This window comes from Somniosus microcephalus, chromosome 23 (assembly GCF_052327205.1).
Source record: "Somniosus microcephalus isolate GS21.2 chromosome 23, FLI_Smic_1.0, whole genome shotgun sequence".
NCBI classification, from domain to species: Eukaryota; Metazoa; Chordata; class Chondrichthyes; order Squaliformes; family Somniosidae; genus Somniosus; species Somniosus microcephalus.
The window spans coordinates 31522200-31538735 of NC_141009.1; the positions used below are offsets into that span (position 1 = coordinate 31522200).

The 16536-nt window shown below is 38.6% G+C and overlaps 1 protein-coding gene across 1 annotated transcript in view; it reads right to left on the reverse strand.

Moving 5' to 3' along the window:
• Positions 1-16536, reverse strand: part of cdk5rap2 (CDK5 regulatory subunit associated protein 2) — a 98553-nt gene that overhangs the window by 22393 nt on the left and 59624 nt on the right. Inside the window, exons 29-39 of the mRNA XM_085965736.1 lie at positions 16291-16428; positions 15110-15345; positions 12462-12602; positions 8847-9164; positions 6269-6394; positions 5646-5762; positions 4018-4207; positions 3548-3660; positions 2473-2730; positions 1262-1399; positions 206-462 (exon numbers count right to left, since the gene is read on the reverse strand). Of these exons, the coding sequence (XP_085821862.1) occupies positions 206-462; positions 1262-1399; positions 2473-2730; positions 3548-3660; positions 4018-4207; positions 5646-5762; positions 6269-6394; positions 8847-9164; positions 12462-12602; positions 15110-15345; positions 16291-16428 (2032 nt within the window). The remainder of the gene's footprint in view (positions 1-205; positions 463-1261; positions 1400-2472; positions 2731-3547; positions 3661-4017; positions 4208-5645; positions 5763-6268; positions 6395-8846; positions 9165-12461; positions 12603-15109; positions 15346-16290; positions 16429-16536) is intronic.

Genomic DNA, 16536 nt, shown 5'->3' on the forward strand with positions numbered 1-16536 from the left:
AGGCGCATCACAGGAGTGTTATCAGAAAAATCTGTCCTAGTCTTCAACCTCTCAAAAGGTTATTAGTGCTATGGAGCTGCAGAGCACAGGCTTCCACACACAAATTCTGATGGAGTAATCTGGCTGTAACTGGAGTTCAGCCAGTGATCCTGACATGCACGAATGTGTACTGTTAAATTACTAAACTGTAAAAAACAAGCTTTACCTTTGCGTCAGTAGTCGGACAAGCAGCAACATCTCCAAGACGTGTATCCATTCCATGGAGCAGCAACCGGCCCTCGGAGATTTGCTTGCACAGCGCGTTGTAATCTTCCAGTAGCCCAAGCACATGTAGCCCATTTTTGTCCGCCCACATCCGGTGCGCTGGTACGAATCTGGGAGGTTTGTGCGATCGATTCTCCACTGAACTGTCGCTGTAATGTGAGGAGCTGTCAAACTCGTCTCTTGGCAGCGCTTTGATTCCTAAGATGGATGCAGGTTAAAGGTTACAGATTAAATACTCAATGGAAAAACTCGAACTCCCATGCATTACTAAATTCATTGGGCCTTACCCACCTGTTGACAATTAAAAAGTCAACTATGATTCACTTCAGTTTCATACAGAATTCCATTGTTCTCCCTCCTCCTGATCTACACCCTCTATCCATGTGGAGAATGAGTTTTGGTGAAAAGCAAGGGATGGGAAGAGAGAAGAAAATTCTACCCCAAATAAATAGTTTCGGACAATTTTATCCAACTAGCTCTTGGCATAATGACAAGCAATTAAAAAAAAAAAGCCATCAAGTATATAAATGGCCATGGCTTCAGTATTCATAAATTGGAGACAACAGTTTAATTACACAAATTTAAACTAAAGAAAACACGAAATAATTTAATTCCTCTATACAATGTTTTTTTCTGTCAATGACGTGTGCAGTTCTTTGCATTTGTCCTGAGCAAATGAACGTCAGTCAGTCTGAAGCCAAGAGTGATAGGTGACTATCGGGAAACATGACTGACAAATTCATTTAGAAAGCCACAGAGAACTAAAATTGCTCTCGTGCAATACATAGTATGCTGGATTCGCTGAGCAGTTTGGAGTGAGCCCTTACATATTGGTTTAATTTGAAACAAATTAAGCAATGGCCACAAGTATGCACGTTGCACTACTACCCCGAATTCTGTTCGCTGGCTGTGTTAAAGGAAGTTCTTTTCACAGTTTCATCCCCGGCATCTCTTACTCTATGAAACTTAGAGATCACCGCTCATACATGTTACATACCTGGAATTCTGAACATCAATCCATCGGCAACATTGACATCTGCAGGAAGGTTAGCAGATTTTGGTGGTGTTGGAAATTCATGAGACTGTAAATTCTCTTTTCCATCCTCAGCAGAAACTGACGCATCAGCTTCAGAGTCTGTCAAACATTGGTACAAAAGTACAATTATAGCATGAAGGACCATCGTTGTAGCAATCTAAAGGACTAGACACTTATTTATACACAATGTATAATAGTTTATAAAGATTTTATTGTATCATTCTGTGCAAGCAATTAAATGGTAAACACATGGGTAGAAATTGAGTTTAACAAATTTGAAATACAAAAATAGTTCAGCTGAAGTTGGCAAACTTGATCATTCAAATATTCAAACTCAACCAGAACATATTTTAAATTCAGAGAAACAAACGCAACCGATTTGAAAAGAGATAAAGTACGAAGAAAATAAGTTGTGTGTTATTTAAATTGTCGTGTACAAGGAAATATTTTTTAAGTTTAATTGAAGAAGCGGAACAATGTTTCTAATTACTGAACTTTTGTTTGAAAATTCATTTGAATTGGATACGCAGACACTGAACATTCTAAACCCACGTCACACAGCAACAGGTTAATTAGCACTTACACTGTTGCAAGCTTAACTCAGACCCATCTGCAAGGTTAAGGGTATGGTAGGTTAGTGATTTTGGTACTGGACAAGCATCGCAGGGGTTGCGAGTTAAAAAATCACACCATGGCAAGTTGTAAAACTGAATTTAATAAATCTTGTAATTGTGGGCTGGTGCCAGAAAATGACCATAAAAACAGTAATTTTGTCATTAAAAACCCAACTGGGTCACTAATGTCCTTCAGGGAAGGGAACCCTTCCACTCCCACAATCTGGCCAAAACATAAATCCAGTCCCACAGTGCGTGGTTGACTCTCAATGTGTGGAGGCCAAATAAGGACGGACAATAAATGCTGCCTTGTGTCAGCCACAGTTCAAGAGCAAATAAAAAAAAATGAAATGAATGTTTTAAACTACAGTACTTCACCCAATTTTTTAATAGCATAAATGGAACAGCATGACTACTTATTTAATACAACTTGTATCCCATCTGTACTGCTGACCCAAGTCACAACTTGATTGCTCATGAGATACAATGCATGAAACTATCAAAGATTTCTTTACATACATGTCTTCTGACACAAGGAAATGTAGTCAAATTGTTTACCTTGATACAAACGCCTGTTCCCAGGACGCCTCTGCTCTCTTGGCAAGAGATAGTTTATATTAATAGTGGAAGGGCTGCCTTCATTTCTCAATTGTCCTTTTTGAAGCTGTTCTTCGAGCTTCTGACGCAAAGCAGTGTTGGTCTGAATGCTTCTCTCTAACTGAATCCGTAGGCAGCGGATCTCTGTCAAGAGTTCATTCAAATCAATAGATCCCTGAAAACGTTTCACTGACCCATGGCTCATCTGTCGTGCAGGCTCTGCAGGAGTGGGGAACAAGACTTTGTAATGGCTATTGCAAGTTTACATAAACGTCAAAAGCTATCCTGTGCGCGCGCACGCACACATAAAATAAATATTAAATTAACTGAATAGACAAGTGGTTTAAGTTAAATCTTTTACTTCTTTCATAGTTATTTGATTTAATTGAGCTGCAGAGTAATGCTCGATGAAACCTTTTTATTCCAGTCTTATGGAGTGGTTATCCCCCAGCTCAGGGTACAATTTCAGTGCTATTTGCAAGGATAGGTGTCAAAACAAAGTGTTGGTGCTAGGTCTTTGCTCAGTGGAGAACATTATTTTTCCAATACCTCAGCCTCAGAAAAAGTGAAGTAGTCCTGATCAAAATACTAGCAATCATATCAGGTAGGGTGTCACCAAATAATCTAACTGAAACACTATTTCTTTTCAATTTAATGGAAGGTGTTTTTCACATAGCACTACAATGCCATTTGCATCAAATGTCTTTGTCCTAGAATATTTCTTTAAACCTATTCTCACATAGGAAAAATGTCATTGAAACTGCACTTGAAGGATCCTGGTCTGAAATGTTGATCTTGTTAAAAACGCATACAACACTGATCAGAGTCCTCCTGTCACAGTAAAAGGAAATTATGTAGCTTGCAGATTATATATAAACTTTCTAGTGTAGGTACAGTGTACAGGCTGGGTTGTCACCATTAGCCAGGCTTGAACACTGACCACAGTGCTTTTCAGCAAACATTCATTAAAAAACTTAAGCTCCTAAATTGAAAGGGTGGGGGGATATTTAATTTGCAGTATTAACTGCATTAATACCTGTTTTTCTCTCCTTGAGTTGCTCATATACTCGAAGTTCCACTCGTAATGATTGCAATAGCTGCTGGTTCTCTGTGAATAGCTGATGCTGTGAGCTAAGCTCTCGCTGCAACCTGTAATAAAAGCCAAGTTGGTTTATTTCAAAATTATTCAAATAAATTCTTCATACCACATACTCCTTTACATCTTCCTCTTAAATTTGGTTCTTACTATCAGGAGCTTATTCAATATTCCAAAATATGAATCCAGATAGCTGATAGAGTAACCCTGAAATAAGCAAAGTGTAATTCCAAGACAAAAATTAATCAGCTGCCCCACAAATCTGGGCAACTTTCAATAGTGCAACAGGATTGATTCTGTAGGATTTATTGGTTTAAATTCTCCCCTTTCACCCCCTCAACAAAATTTAAATTATGATTTCTTTAAAAACATATATACCTTAATACATTACTACAGACTGTAACCATTACCTGTTTATTTCATCACGACTGCAGTGCAACTCATCTTTTAGCCTTCTGTTTTCTTCATGACCGTTATTAACTTTAGTTTGCAGTCGACTACTTTCCCTCTTTACACGCTCACACTCATTACGCAGGCGTTCATTGGTGGCAGTCTTCTTTGAAAGAGATTCCTTTAGTTTCTCATTTTCTCTTTGTTTGTCTGCAAAATCATTTTTCAAAAATATTAGCTTTCTGTACCAAGAAGTAAACTGCTTATTGTATTGTGAAGTGAGTTTTGAATCTTCAAGCTGAAAACATGTAATTTTTCTTCATATTAATAATTTTATTACACATTTTCAATGCCATCATATTTAGCTATTTCAACCCCATCAATTATGTATTGCTTTCAATAAAACCCAATATGTGGTCCATTGGCTTGGAGTGTCTAAAGTGCTGTGCAATGAAGCGATAGGATGCACATTTATTCCCACAGTTTCCTACACAGTGAATTCCTAATTTTGGGCAGCCTATTTAGGACAAGTAGGGATTAGAGGCCTCCAGAAAAGGAGGAAAATTGGAGAGAGAGAGAGAGAGAGAGAGAGAGAGAGAGTCACCTTCAGCTACACCTCTTTACCTCTCAGAGGAGAATTCAAGCACTGGCAGAAGCTTGGAAGCAGGTCAGCTGTCTTTCTGCTGGGGAATTTTTTTAATCAGTGGAAGCAGAATCCGTATCAGCTTTTAAAAAAAGATAGTGGATTCACATTTGAAAAATAAAACTTAAGGGTCTGATGAAAGGGCAGGGCGATGGGACTGAGTGGAGAGCCGGCACTGGCACAATGAGTCAAATGACAGCCCTTTGCGCTGTGAAATTCTACTGATGCTACTCAATGATTTTAATGCTGATCACTGAACTGAAAAAACACCCAGAACAGTAAAAGACTTTACAAGAGCTGTGAAATATACTTTCAATGGTTAATTTAAACTACTATGATATTCTGTGTAAGCATCATAAAGATCGTGTCACCAGTACGTTTGAAGAAACTTTTATTTTCTACTGTGCATTGAAACTGTTGCTGACAGCTGGAGAAAAGAAGAACTGGAGTACAAATCTTGAATAAGGCCTTCAACACAGTACGGGCGGAGGTAGATTACATGACATGCATAACTGCTGCAACAATGTGGCATACTTAAATGGGCACTGCACTGTCATTTCCTGCGTATGGATGATGTTCTGTTTGTACATGCGGGTTGAATGAATGAAGATCATTATTTTGTTGACTAGCTTTCGCAACTGCATAAATTGTTGTTATTCTTGTCTGTTTGAACATATCGGATGCTATTTCCATCTCGTTTTGCATCACAGTAGTTTAGTCAACTAATGTAGGAGTACTGACTAGTTATGGAATTTCCCAGAAAACTTCGCACAGCAGCCATTTTCTGTCAGCAATTCTAACATTTATTGACAAATTTCCCTTGTATTGCCAACAAAACTACCTTTTGCCATTGTATTGCAAAACCGAGTACAGCAGTCTTTCAAATATCAAAGCTCTGACAGCTCTGGCTACATGACTATGAAAATAGGAACTAGAAGTTTTGAAAAAGATACCCATTCTGGAAGTAGTCCTTCATAATCATTTAATATCTGCACCAACACCTACCTCTAGAGCTTCTAGTCAGCTGCTCCTTTAAAGTTTTGTTTTGTTCCTTCAGGTAATGAATCTGATCTGCCAGGTGACTGTGTTCTTCTGCACCGTGGATGAAAATATTTGTGGAAGCTGAAGGTGCAAGTACAATTTTATTAGTACTGTTGACTCTTGACTTTAATACAAATAGTTATAATATATTTTATATGGTGTATAAAGTATTGTGCTACTTTAGTCTTAAATTGGTATTTTAAAAAATGGAAAATTTCTCCATAAATGGGCTCCAATTATACAAATTGTCAAAACAATAAAGTACAGTTCAACACTGTCAAGCGTATTTTTCAAACTCACACGTGTAACACTTTCGGGTTGTTAGTTTAGTAGTAATATATGCCAAATTGCAGGGTGCTTTGTGCTCAAGGGTTACATCCACTTCGAAACGAGTCGAGACTGTCCAAACTCATTTCATATAGGATCCACGCAGTTAGCCAGGGAAGGAAAGACTGACCTCAACATCACGTTTTTGACCTGACGTCCATGTTTAGAATTGGGTTTCATGTGGCCACTGAAAACACAATCAAGTCCGGACTAAAGTTACTGATCCCAGATTAGGTGGAAGTTCAAACTGTACGGCTCACCTGGATCATATTCAGCTTCAGCTAGTCGACGTTCCAGCTGTTGTCTTAACTGGTCATTGTTTCTAATAGATTCTTCCAAACGTTGCCTTAAACATCGTATTTCGTGAAGATGTTCTGCTAATAAGTCTAAGCACAAAAATAATTGGAATTAGCACCGACCACACTTGCATCATTCCCACGGAAATAAATGGGGAAACATAAATGAAAAGATAACTGTACAGGGAAGTACTAAAGTTATTCCCTTACATCACCTCCATGCTTTTAGTTTACTTTTTACAATACTTTTATTCATATACAGAACCCTGTATACCATTCATTGTCTGCAAACACTAGATGGTATCAGCAGAGGAGATCCCCTTAATCGTATGCATTTCACAACACTCCAGTCAGTATCAATCTGTGTAGCCAACGAGTGCAGGCCACCTCAATCCACCTCCCTATTCCAATTATTTGTCAAAACACAAGATGAAACATTGGTAACTAAATTCTATTAATGGTACTCAGATAGTTGCACACACACAAAAACTGTTTCTCAAATAATTTAGTTTAAACCAATTACATTACTAGAGCAATGATTGGTATCTAACAACACCCGTGAAGGTGTCACAGCTCCTCAATTGCCACTGCTCCGTTTTGCAGGCTGTTTAGAGAAATACACCACTATGCTTGCGCAAACCTAAAATCAGCTAGTATTCCTACTCTTCGACTTACTTTAAGCAAGAAGTGACTTTGCAGGTTAATGCCTTTTGATGACAGTTACTAATATTTTGGGGGGGGAGGCGGGGAGGAAGAACATCGATATTTTCTAACATCTGTGTCAGTTATAGTCAAAAAATGAAGTGCAAGAGATCATTTGAGAAAAATCACTGAAGCAGCTAAGTCTCAGTCATATTTATGTAACTTGGGTCTATTTACATGCACACCTTGGCTGCCGTACTGTACTTGTGTCCCTTACTCCCCTTTTCAGACCTAACATACCTTGCATATAACTACCATGGCCATTCATCACCAGCAAGCTCCATGCACTGACATGTTTCGCTCACCTCAGCAAAAACCGTAGATGCCAGGATTATCTTGGAGGACAATAACACAAGGCACCTTTTTTCCACGACCAATTGCCCGCTTAAGTCCCTCTTTCTTTTGGCAGTGATCTGCCTAGCCCTATCCAGGCTAATCTTATCCATGAGAGCTACCTCCTACACCCTTGATCCTCTTCCTACTCAAGTCCTGACCAGCCAAGTCCACGTTAGCTGACATTTTTAATGGTTCTCTTCAGGCACTGTACCGCTCGCTCCCCTTTAAAACCACTGTTATCATCCTCCTCAAAACAAAAGTCCACCCTTGGCTCATCTGTTCTCAGAAACCATCACCTCTCATCCTAGTGCATAGAGCTCTGTGCCCAATCTCTCCCAAAACCCCTTGTTCAAATCCCTCCAGTCCAGCTTCTGCCCTTCTCAACACCACAGCCCAAATCAAGGTGCGATTGTGACCGCAGTACATGATCTCTCTTCGTCCTCCTCAATCTACCTGCAGAGTTTGGCTATGCCATCCTCCTCCAATGTCTCTCCACCTTCTGTGGGACTGCATTAAATGGTTCCATTCCAACCTCTCCAAATGCAGTCTGTGCATCTCCAGCAATAGCTTCTCTTGCCTCCCCAGCACTATAATCTTCCAAGTTGCCAAAGAAGCCACCCTTGGCCCCTTCCTCATGCTGCTCGTCTGACATCCAATCGTGAAAGAATCACACCTTCCTCCAGCTCAACACTGGGCAGACTGGTGTTTGGGTCTTTGGCCCTTACCACAAGCCTTGCTCCATTGGTACAGATTTCACCCCCCAACTTGACCACTCTCAGGCTAAACCAGACCATTCTCAATCTTTGTATCCTGTTTGAACCTAAACAGAGCTTCAGACTCCATATCCTTTCCATCACAAAGACTGTTTACTTCCGCCTGCCTCTGCCCCATCACCACTGAAATTCTTACACATGGCTTCCTCATCTCTCGAGTCACCTACTCCAAAGTTCTTCTAGCTGGTTCCCCATCGTCACCATCCCTAAACTCCAGCTTGTCCAAAACTCTGATGCACGATTTCTGTCCTGTCCACATTCCTGCTTGGCCATCACCCCTGTCCTCGTTGACCTACAGTGGCACACCACACCATCCCCCAGTGCATTAAATTTTAAATACTCAGTTCTCTGTAAATCACTCCATGGCCTAGCCCCACCCCATCTCTGTAATTTCTCCCAGCCCTATATCTCCAGTCTGAACACTCCATGCCTTCGATTCTGGCCTTGTGTGCATCCCCCTCTTCCTTCACACCTGCGCTGGCAGCAAAACGTTCAATTGCCTGGCTCAGATTTTTAAATTGCCTCCCTGAAACTTTTGCCCCCCCTCTCTCTTCAGAAACCTTCTCAAAATCCATCTGTTCTGCCAAGCTTTCAGTCACCCCTCCTAATCTCTCCCTTACTAGCTCAGTGCCAGTTTTCCATATGCCTGTGAATTGCCTCAATAGTTTAAAAAAAAATAATAAATGCGCTATATAAATGCAAGTTTGTTGATAAAAAAAAACCATTATTACCGGCAGCACTTAGGCTAGGATCTTGTTTTGGCTCTGTGGAAGTTGCAGTTTGCTTGTCTGTTGTTAAAGATTGGTCACGGTGATCAGGTGGATGGGCAGTTTGGCTGTCATCATTTTGCGGTTTCTCTGTCAAAATGGAGCGATGCAAGTCAAGTTCTGTCCTTAGTGTCTCATTCAGATCTTCCTTGTTCATCAGTTGCGCCCGAAGTATAGAGTTCTCTCTTTGAAGCTCAAACAATGTTTGATTACTGGCATGCTGATTTGGCCAGTCACTAGTAGGTAACACTTCTTGAGGCACTGGGATGCCTTCCACATTCTCTGTATTGTGGGAAGGCAAAAAGAAAAAGGATTCATCTTTGAGAATTACGTGATTAATTTGAAAATCGGTGTTTAAAGACGTCCATTTCAGTACCCCACTGTGAAAAATAATTAAACTATTCCAAAGAAATCTCAAAATGTAAATTTAATGTCATTTGGATTGGATTTGTTTTATAAAAAAGATAATTTAGTTACATAGAAAATGTATTAACAGACATAGACGTAGCAAGGAAGATGAATTAACATGCATCTGAAACCAAAGCTCTCTCTAATGGAAGTTAATTTAGCTCTTTTACCCAGTCAGGCTCAGTAACTTTACCACCCCTTACCCAACTCCCCCCCCACCCTCCACCCGCCCCCCGCTAGTTCAACACTTTAAATGCGCCAAAGGTTGTCAATTAAAAAAAAATTACATCAATTATAATTCTTTGCAGCAATTGGATTTTAAAAGGAATCCTGATGGTGCCATTTGCAATTTAAAGATTACTTTAGGAGGAAGCACTTTTCCCATAAGTTCAAAAACATGCGAGAAGAAAGTTACGTCCAATGCCATACCACTGTGCAGATCCAGCATTGCACACCAGTGGGAAGATTTCCTGCTAGTGCAATGTGTAGCAAATCGTGAACACATTCTTTAGAAACATGTTTATGTTTTCACTACACATAGTCCAGGTGAATAAAGCTGGATGACATCACACACACAATAACACTCTGAGCTGTTAATACAATAAATACAATAAAAATAAGCATTGTTTACAAATCCAAATCCAGGAGCGCAGATAGACTCTCTAACCCATTAGAAGGATGAGGACCTGAAATGAGGGCAATACAAGCTGAATTTGAAAGTGGTGCAGATGGTGAAAGTGTATTATTTTTGTATTCCCCTCACCTCAGCTACAAATAAAGTTTCAAAATACATAAATTCCCTAAATAATAGTTATTAAGAAACTAGGCATAATAAATGTAAAAATGTATAACAAAGGTGCAGCAATGACTACATAAACCTAGGATGTTGTAGATTTCAGAAATGATATTCAAGATAAGCCAAGAACTCTTTGTAAAAGCCCATGGCATAAGCATTATTATGAAAAATAAGTAAGTAACTGCAGTAGAAGTAATTAAGGGCTGTAAAGCAAACAACACAATCTAGTCAATTGTTAATAAGCTGCATATGGAATGGGATGGACTGGCATTAATAGCATTAGTGCTGAAAGATGCACAAAGACATGTGGATTTTTCAGGATGAAAGCTGGAACCAGGGTAGCTTTCACTTTGCCCAGTCCTTGTAGCTTGCACAACACCTTCTGTGCACTGGCCAACTCAAAGGATGAGGGTCTATTGTGACAGAAATCTAACTTTTGCTGCTTGAAATGGTGTGGGGCAGAATAGTAATGTCTGTTCATGCCTGGAGAAAAGATAGAGAAGGTAGTGTTGCCCAGGTGACCAAGTGCAATTGTAATAGGAACCTTAAGTCAGTATGAAAAGGTTCGTCGAGTAAATCTCATCATACAAAGAATTGATTGCACATCATAAATAATGGGTGAAAAAAATATTTATGCTTAACTGTTGAAGACCATCTTAATAAAATAATTTGCATTGCTAAAATATTTTCAACTCAGCTGTAAAGATACATTTTTGGTTTGGAAATAGTTAATGTTCCAAGATTCAGCTACACATCAAGATATTCAAATCATAGAATAATGGAATTATACAGCACAGCAGGAGGCCATTTGCCTCATCGTGCCTGTGCTTGCTCTCAAAGAGTTTTCCAAATACTACAGTCATTAAAATACACCAGCAATTTTAAAGTTCACTGAATTTGCATTACCATTTTACTGCTAAATACATGTTTGAAGATTATTGGGAACAGAAAATATTCTGATTTCCCCCCCGCCCGTAAGCCAACATGCACAGAAAAGCTGAATGGCGAACAGGTCAATTAATTGCTGCTGATACTTTCACTTACTTCTATATACAGGCAACATCAAATATCCAAAGGCCACTGTATTCAGTTTGTTACTAATGGAACTTTACATGGAGATATTTTATGTTTGTTTTAACGGTGGTCAACATTAAAACACTATTATAAAAGAGAATGTGATGTGGTTTGAGCTATGTAGTTTCACATCTCCCACAATTTATAGTTCTTAAATCAACATAAATTCAATTCTCTTGCCTTCCCCACCCCTTCTAATTGAGCTTTTAATTGCGAATTTAATGAATTGTCCAGGTATTTATTTTGGCAAGTGTTCTTCAACTGAACTGTGGCAGATCATTGATAGTCATCCTGGTTTGCAGCTCTCCTATATAAGACCTGACACACTAAATAAGTATATCTAGCCCAGATAGACTTAGCCTACAAGCCTGCATGTTTTTCCTGCAGTTCCCTACACTGACCCAGATGTGTTAACACATTGGGGGGTAATTTTAACTTTTGATGATGGTATAAAACGGACAATATTGGATCGGGCAAGATCAGAATCGCAGCCCATTATACACCACTCACAATTTTAATTTGCTTTGAAGTCAATGGAAAGGGAAAGGAATATAGGAAGGGGGGCATTACAGGCAGCCAATCCAATATTGCCCGTTTCACACTATTCACCAAAAGCTAAAATTACTCCAATTGACTTTATATCACGTTACTTGAACATTCGAGCGTGATTTTTCTGAAAATGTCAAAAACAATTTCTAATTTCCAAAATTTGTTTTTAAATAATGGATGGTTCTGGCGATGTGCTAAAACTGTACACTTAACTCATGCATGTCCCTGCATTAATGCTGTAATGCATTACTTCAGGACTGCATATGGTTTAAAACATGCACCCACGCTCAGAATCTTAATATTATGACATGACATAATTGCACAGGATTTGCTGACAACTCACACATACTGTGGACACAGACTGCGCGCCAAACTAATGAGTTGGCCGTCAGAATCGTTTACACTAACTGGTTCAGGAAGTAACTGAAAATGGTGCTCGATAGTCTGATCCAATGTAAATGTGTCATTATTGAACGGCTGCTATTCAACTGAAAGCAGACGGACAGCCAATGTGCTTCAATGCTAGCTATGGGTCTCATCACAAAGGAGGAAATAAAACACTTGTGGCTTCTTTAATGGCTCAATTGGGGGGGGGGGGGGAAAGCAGAAGGGGTGTTTGAAATTTATGTTCCTTTTTTTTTGAAAGAAGGGATTGTAAAATTGATCAGTTTCTTCAATAACAGTAGATAGTATTCTTAACATTAAAACCTTGGTATCCAGAACATCTGCATGAAACATAAATAAATACAAACCTAGAAGTTGTGTCTTTCCATCTGGAGAAGCAGAAAGTCCAGATCTCAGTCTTACTTCTTTATTCTGTGGATCACTCTGCAGGTTTGTGTTTGCATTAGTTGCTGGGAGACCACTTGGAGAAAGTTGGTATTTAACAGCATCTAGTGAAGCATGACATTAAATGGTTTACAATCAAATCTTAGCAATTCTACATTACATTTTTAAATATTCACATCTACAGGTCGAAATATGCACTTCCACTGGGTCTAGAGAACAGAACCAAAATGAACACGGAAATAAAGTAACCATTGGTAATACTGTAACCACACACTTCATACTAAATAAATAAAGTAGTGTCTCAGCTTTAGCTTTCACTAATAGCATTAACCTACAGTACAGCAATGTGAAATGGATGCTCACAGAAAGCTCGGTGGACTAAACATCACAACGGATATTCCAGAGACATTTTGAAACCTGCGTGTTTCAGAATTTAAAGACGAGATTGTTACCACTTACAAAAGATTACAGTGGAATTAGCAAATCTACGAAACAAAAGGAATGCCTCTGGAAAAATGGAGAGAAAAAGTAATTTTCTTCACATTAAAATGGGTCAAACTACAGTTTTCAAAAGATCAGAAAAAGTTCCTAGAAACTCAACATCTGCATATGGCAACTGACTTTTACGAATCTTACATTGAAAAGAATGCAGTTCATACAAAAACTTTAGTTTATTAGCAGTTAAAAGATTTACTAAACTGTTGAACTCAACTTCCAATTTAAGATGATAATTTAGAGCGATTGCAGTACTTTCCTCATTAGTACACATCACTGTACCTTTACATCCCTGCTTAGCAGCTTTAACAATTTTCCTCCATTTCACACACATAACACCACAAATCCAGCTGGTTTTACCTCTTCACAATTCATTTTCTGGTCATGGATACTCATTCCATAACAAATATCAGTGGCTGAGTTTGCACTTTGAAAGTAGAAACAATTGATTTCATTTAAGGGAACTCAGCTTATTTACTATAATTCAAATAGGCCATCTTCAAAAGTTGCCATCTGTAAGTATTTTACTTCTAAGTGACACAAATCAAGTGGTGCAACTGCAAATAGTGGAGTTCTGAACTCTCACGTGTCATTACCAAATCATTTCAATCATATTGTCTTTTGTTTCCAATTGAACAGCATCACTTACAGATTAGATAACAATAAATTATGTAGCTTCTTAAACAATGATGGAAAAACAACCCCAGCTGAACTTTCAGCACTTGCTTTGTAAAAGTCTATTGAAGGCTTTCAGGATAATACATTATAGATCATTACTTTATCAATGTCAGAGGATAGCAATATTTTCTATCAAAAGGTATGCCTCAATTATGTCATTTTTATAATATCCATCACCAGTGTCTTGATTAACAAAATCTGCCACCTTGCATTAAGACTACTTTACCTTCATTGCAAGACAAAATGAGGCAATTTAGGTTATTACGTGGAACAGATATCTTGGTGTATACAAAGATTTGTTCTTCCCATATTGAACTGCAATTTGAGATTATTAAAAAGATGCCTGTATTTCCAATATTCATATATTTCTCCTTAATATTCAGTATTCCCATAGATAGAAACTGTAGTATACAAAATCCATCACTTAACAGGTGGCAGATTTTGTTAATCATGGTGATGGATATTATAAAAATGAGACTTATAATTAAAGGAATATTGTACAACATTTAATTGTCTAGCTTTTAATCTGCATCATTTGTGTCAGTCAATATAGCATTTTCAAGTTTCAGAACATTCATTAGTTTTTAAATTGTCATTCTCAAATTTATTTTCCCTTTCTTTTTTAAATCATATACAGCTGCAAGCAGGTGACGTATGCAAGTTACTGCCAATTCTGCTCTGTAACCAGCTACAAAGAGAGGAACTTCACCTCCAGAACCTCACCATGTAGGGAACTGCACAGTCTATCCCGCATCCCATCACTTAGTGCCATAATGCATCAAAGCAATCACAAGCTACAATACCAAGCAGTCTACCTCAGATTCTTAAAATTAAAAGAGGAACAATTATACACACATCAAAGTTCAAGGTTTACATGGGAATCACAACATAGGTAGGGCGCAGGGAAAAAATGATCATATAGCGCTTTGGAAAGTAGGAATTTTTGAAATCTGGAAGCATTTGTATAGAGGTGAAAACAGAGAAGTACTGGATAAGCAATTATTTTTAATAAGAAAATGCTCATTTATAAAGAAGCTGATGAGATATCTGTGAAGTGCTGGTTCTAAAGTAACAGAATGCAGCCACTAAACATTCTTATTCATTATTGGAACAGCAGGACAGTTCTCCAGATATCCTTCAACAAACATCGCTATAACAAAGTGATCACTTATGTCATTGCCGTTTGTGGGACCTTGCTGTGCGCAAACTGGCCGCCATGTTGCCTACCTCACAACAGTGACTATACTTCAAAATTACCTTTACTAGCGTAAGGATGTCAGGGGCAGTGAACGGTACTATGTAACAATAAAAGTTCTTATTTAAGAAAGCCTTTCAAGAAATGTTTCAACAGAATAAGATTACTCCCTGATATTTATCACTAATGCATTATTTACTCAAACTTTAAAATTTCACACTTCTCAGCTAGAATGCAACTTACCTAATGACTTATGTGAAAGTCTCCTTTGAAAACTCCGCTGTCTACCACTACGGTTCTTACTTGAGTTTTCACCAATGAGTGCCAGCTCAGATGTCGCTGATTGACTTTCATGTGAACTAACAGATATCTCAGAATCTGAAGAGACTTGGCTGGTGGACGGCACATATGATTGATGCCTTAACTGCTGCTGCAGGCAATAAATTATTTTGTCCTTTTCCTGCACCTCTTTTGCAAGTCTGCAGAAGGAAAAAAAAAAATCGGTCAGATTAAATGCTTTGTACGTAAATTAAAAAAAAACTTTGCTGTAACTTATTAAATGTTTCCCTTCTGTACATGACGCATAATAAAAAAAGAAAGTATGTTGAGTGAGCAACAAATTAAAGGGCTGCAGCACTTCAATGTTCTTCGGACTACAATTTTGAAGCCACCCACCTGATTACCAAATGTTACATTAGGACATACAATGCCAGGATCTCATTTACTTTTAAAAAGAGAAAACAAAATTGTAAAAGTTTTGCAATACTGACCAGCAGAATTCCTATGGACACATTAAGACCACAAAGATGGAGATCTTAGCCTCCTAAACTTCAGATCGTATGCATTAAGTTCACCCCATGGAATCATCACCTGAACCAGAGTCTCCCCACAAAACCCCTAGCTGAATATGAAGGCAGAAGGTTCGGTGCTAATTCCACTACAAAACCTCCCTCAGTAAACCAGGTAAAAGTGACATAATCCAGAAACATCCCATGGCAACACTGATCTGTCTCCAGGCTGTAGTGCCAATATTGAACTTGTTAGTTATATCTTCAGTTTCAACTGTGCACTTTTAAAGTCAAAGTGGAATGAGGAGACTGGAGTTTGAATGGCAGGTGAAATTTGGATTACAATTCTGTGTTTCGATTACAAAAGTCTGGGCTCCCCTGATAGTTTAGCCAGTGAGTAGCTGAACCACACAGACGAGTAGGGCCCTAATCTATACAAATGCATCGATAGTGCCTGCAGAGTTTAATGCAAAGTTCATAAACTACCCACAGTCTGTACTTCCAGGGCATTCTTCAGAGCAGAATATTCAGTGGCAAATTTGTAACATTGACATTTGTGTCTTAATGAATGACTTCAATAGTAAAACACTAAAAGATGCACATCTTAGCCCGCATTAATGTAGAGTATAAACTTACTGCTCAAGCGGTTCTTTAGTTGCCCGTGACAAGACCTGATTCTCACGCAGAAGTTCATTCAGCTGCTTGTGCAGCTGTTTACGCTCACTTTCTAGCTGCTTTCGAAGGTAGAGAATTTCATACTGCAGGCTGCGAGGACTAGCCAGAGAGAAGGAGAAAAGAGACTCTCGGTAGATGGGGCTAGATTTGGATAGCATGCTTGTTTACATTAAATGCATGCCAGAAGGTAAGTCCAAGGCACTTGTG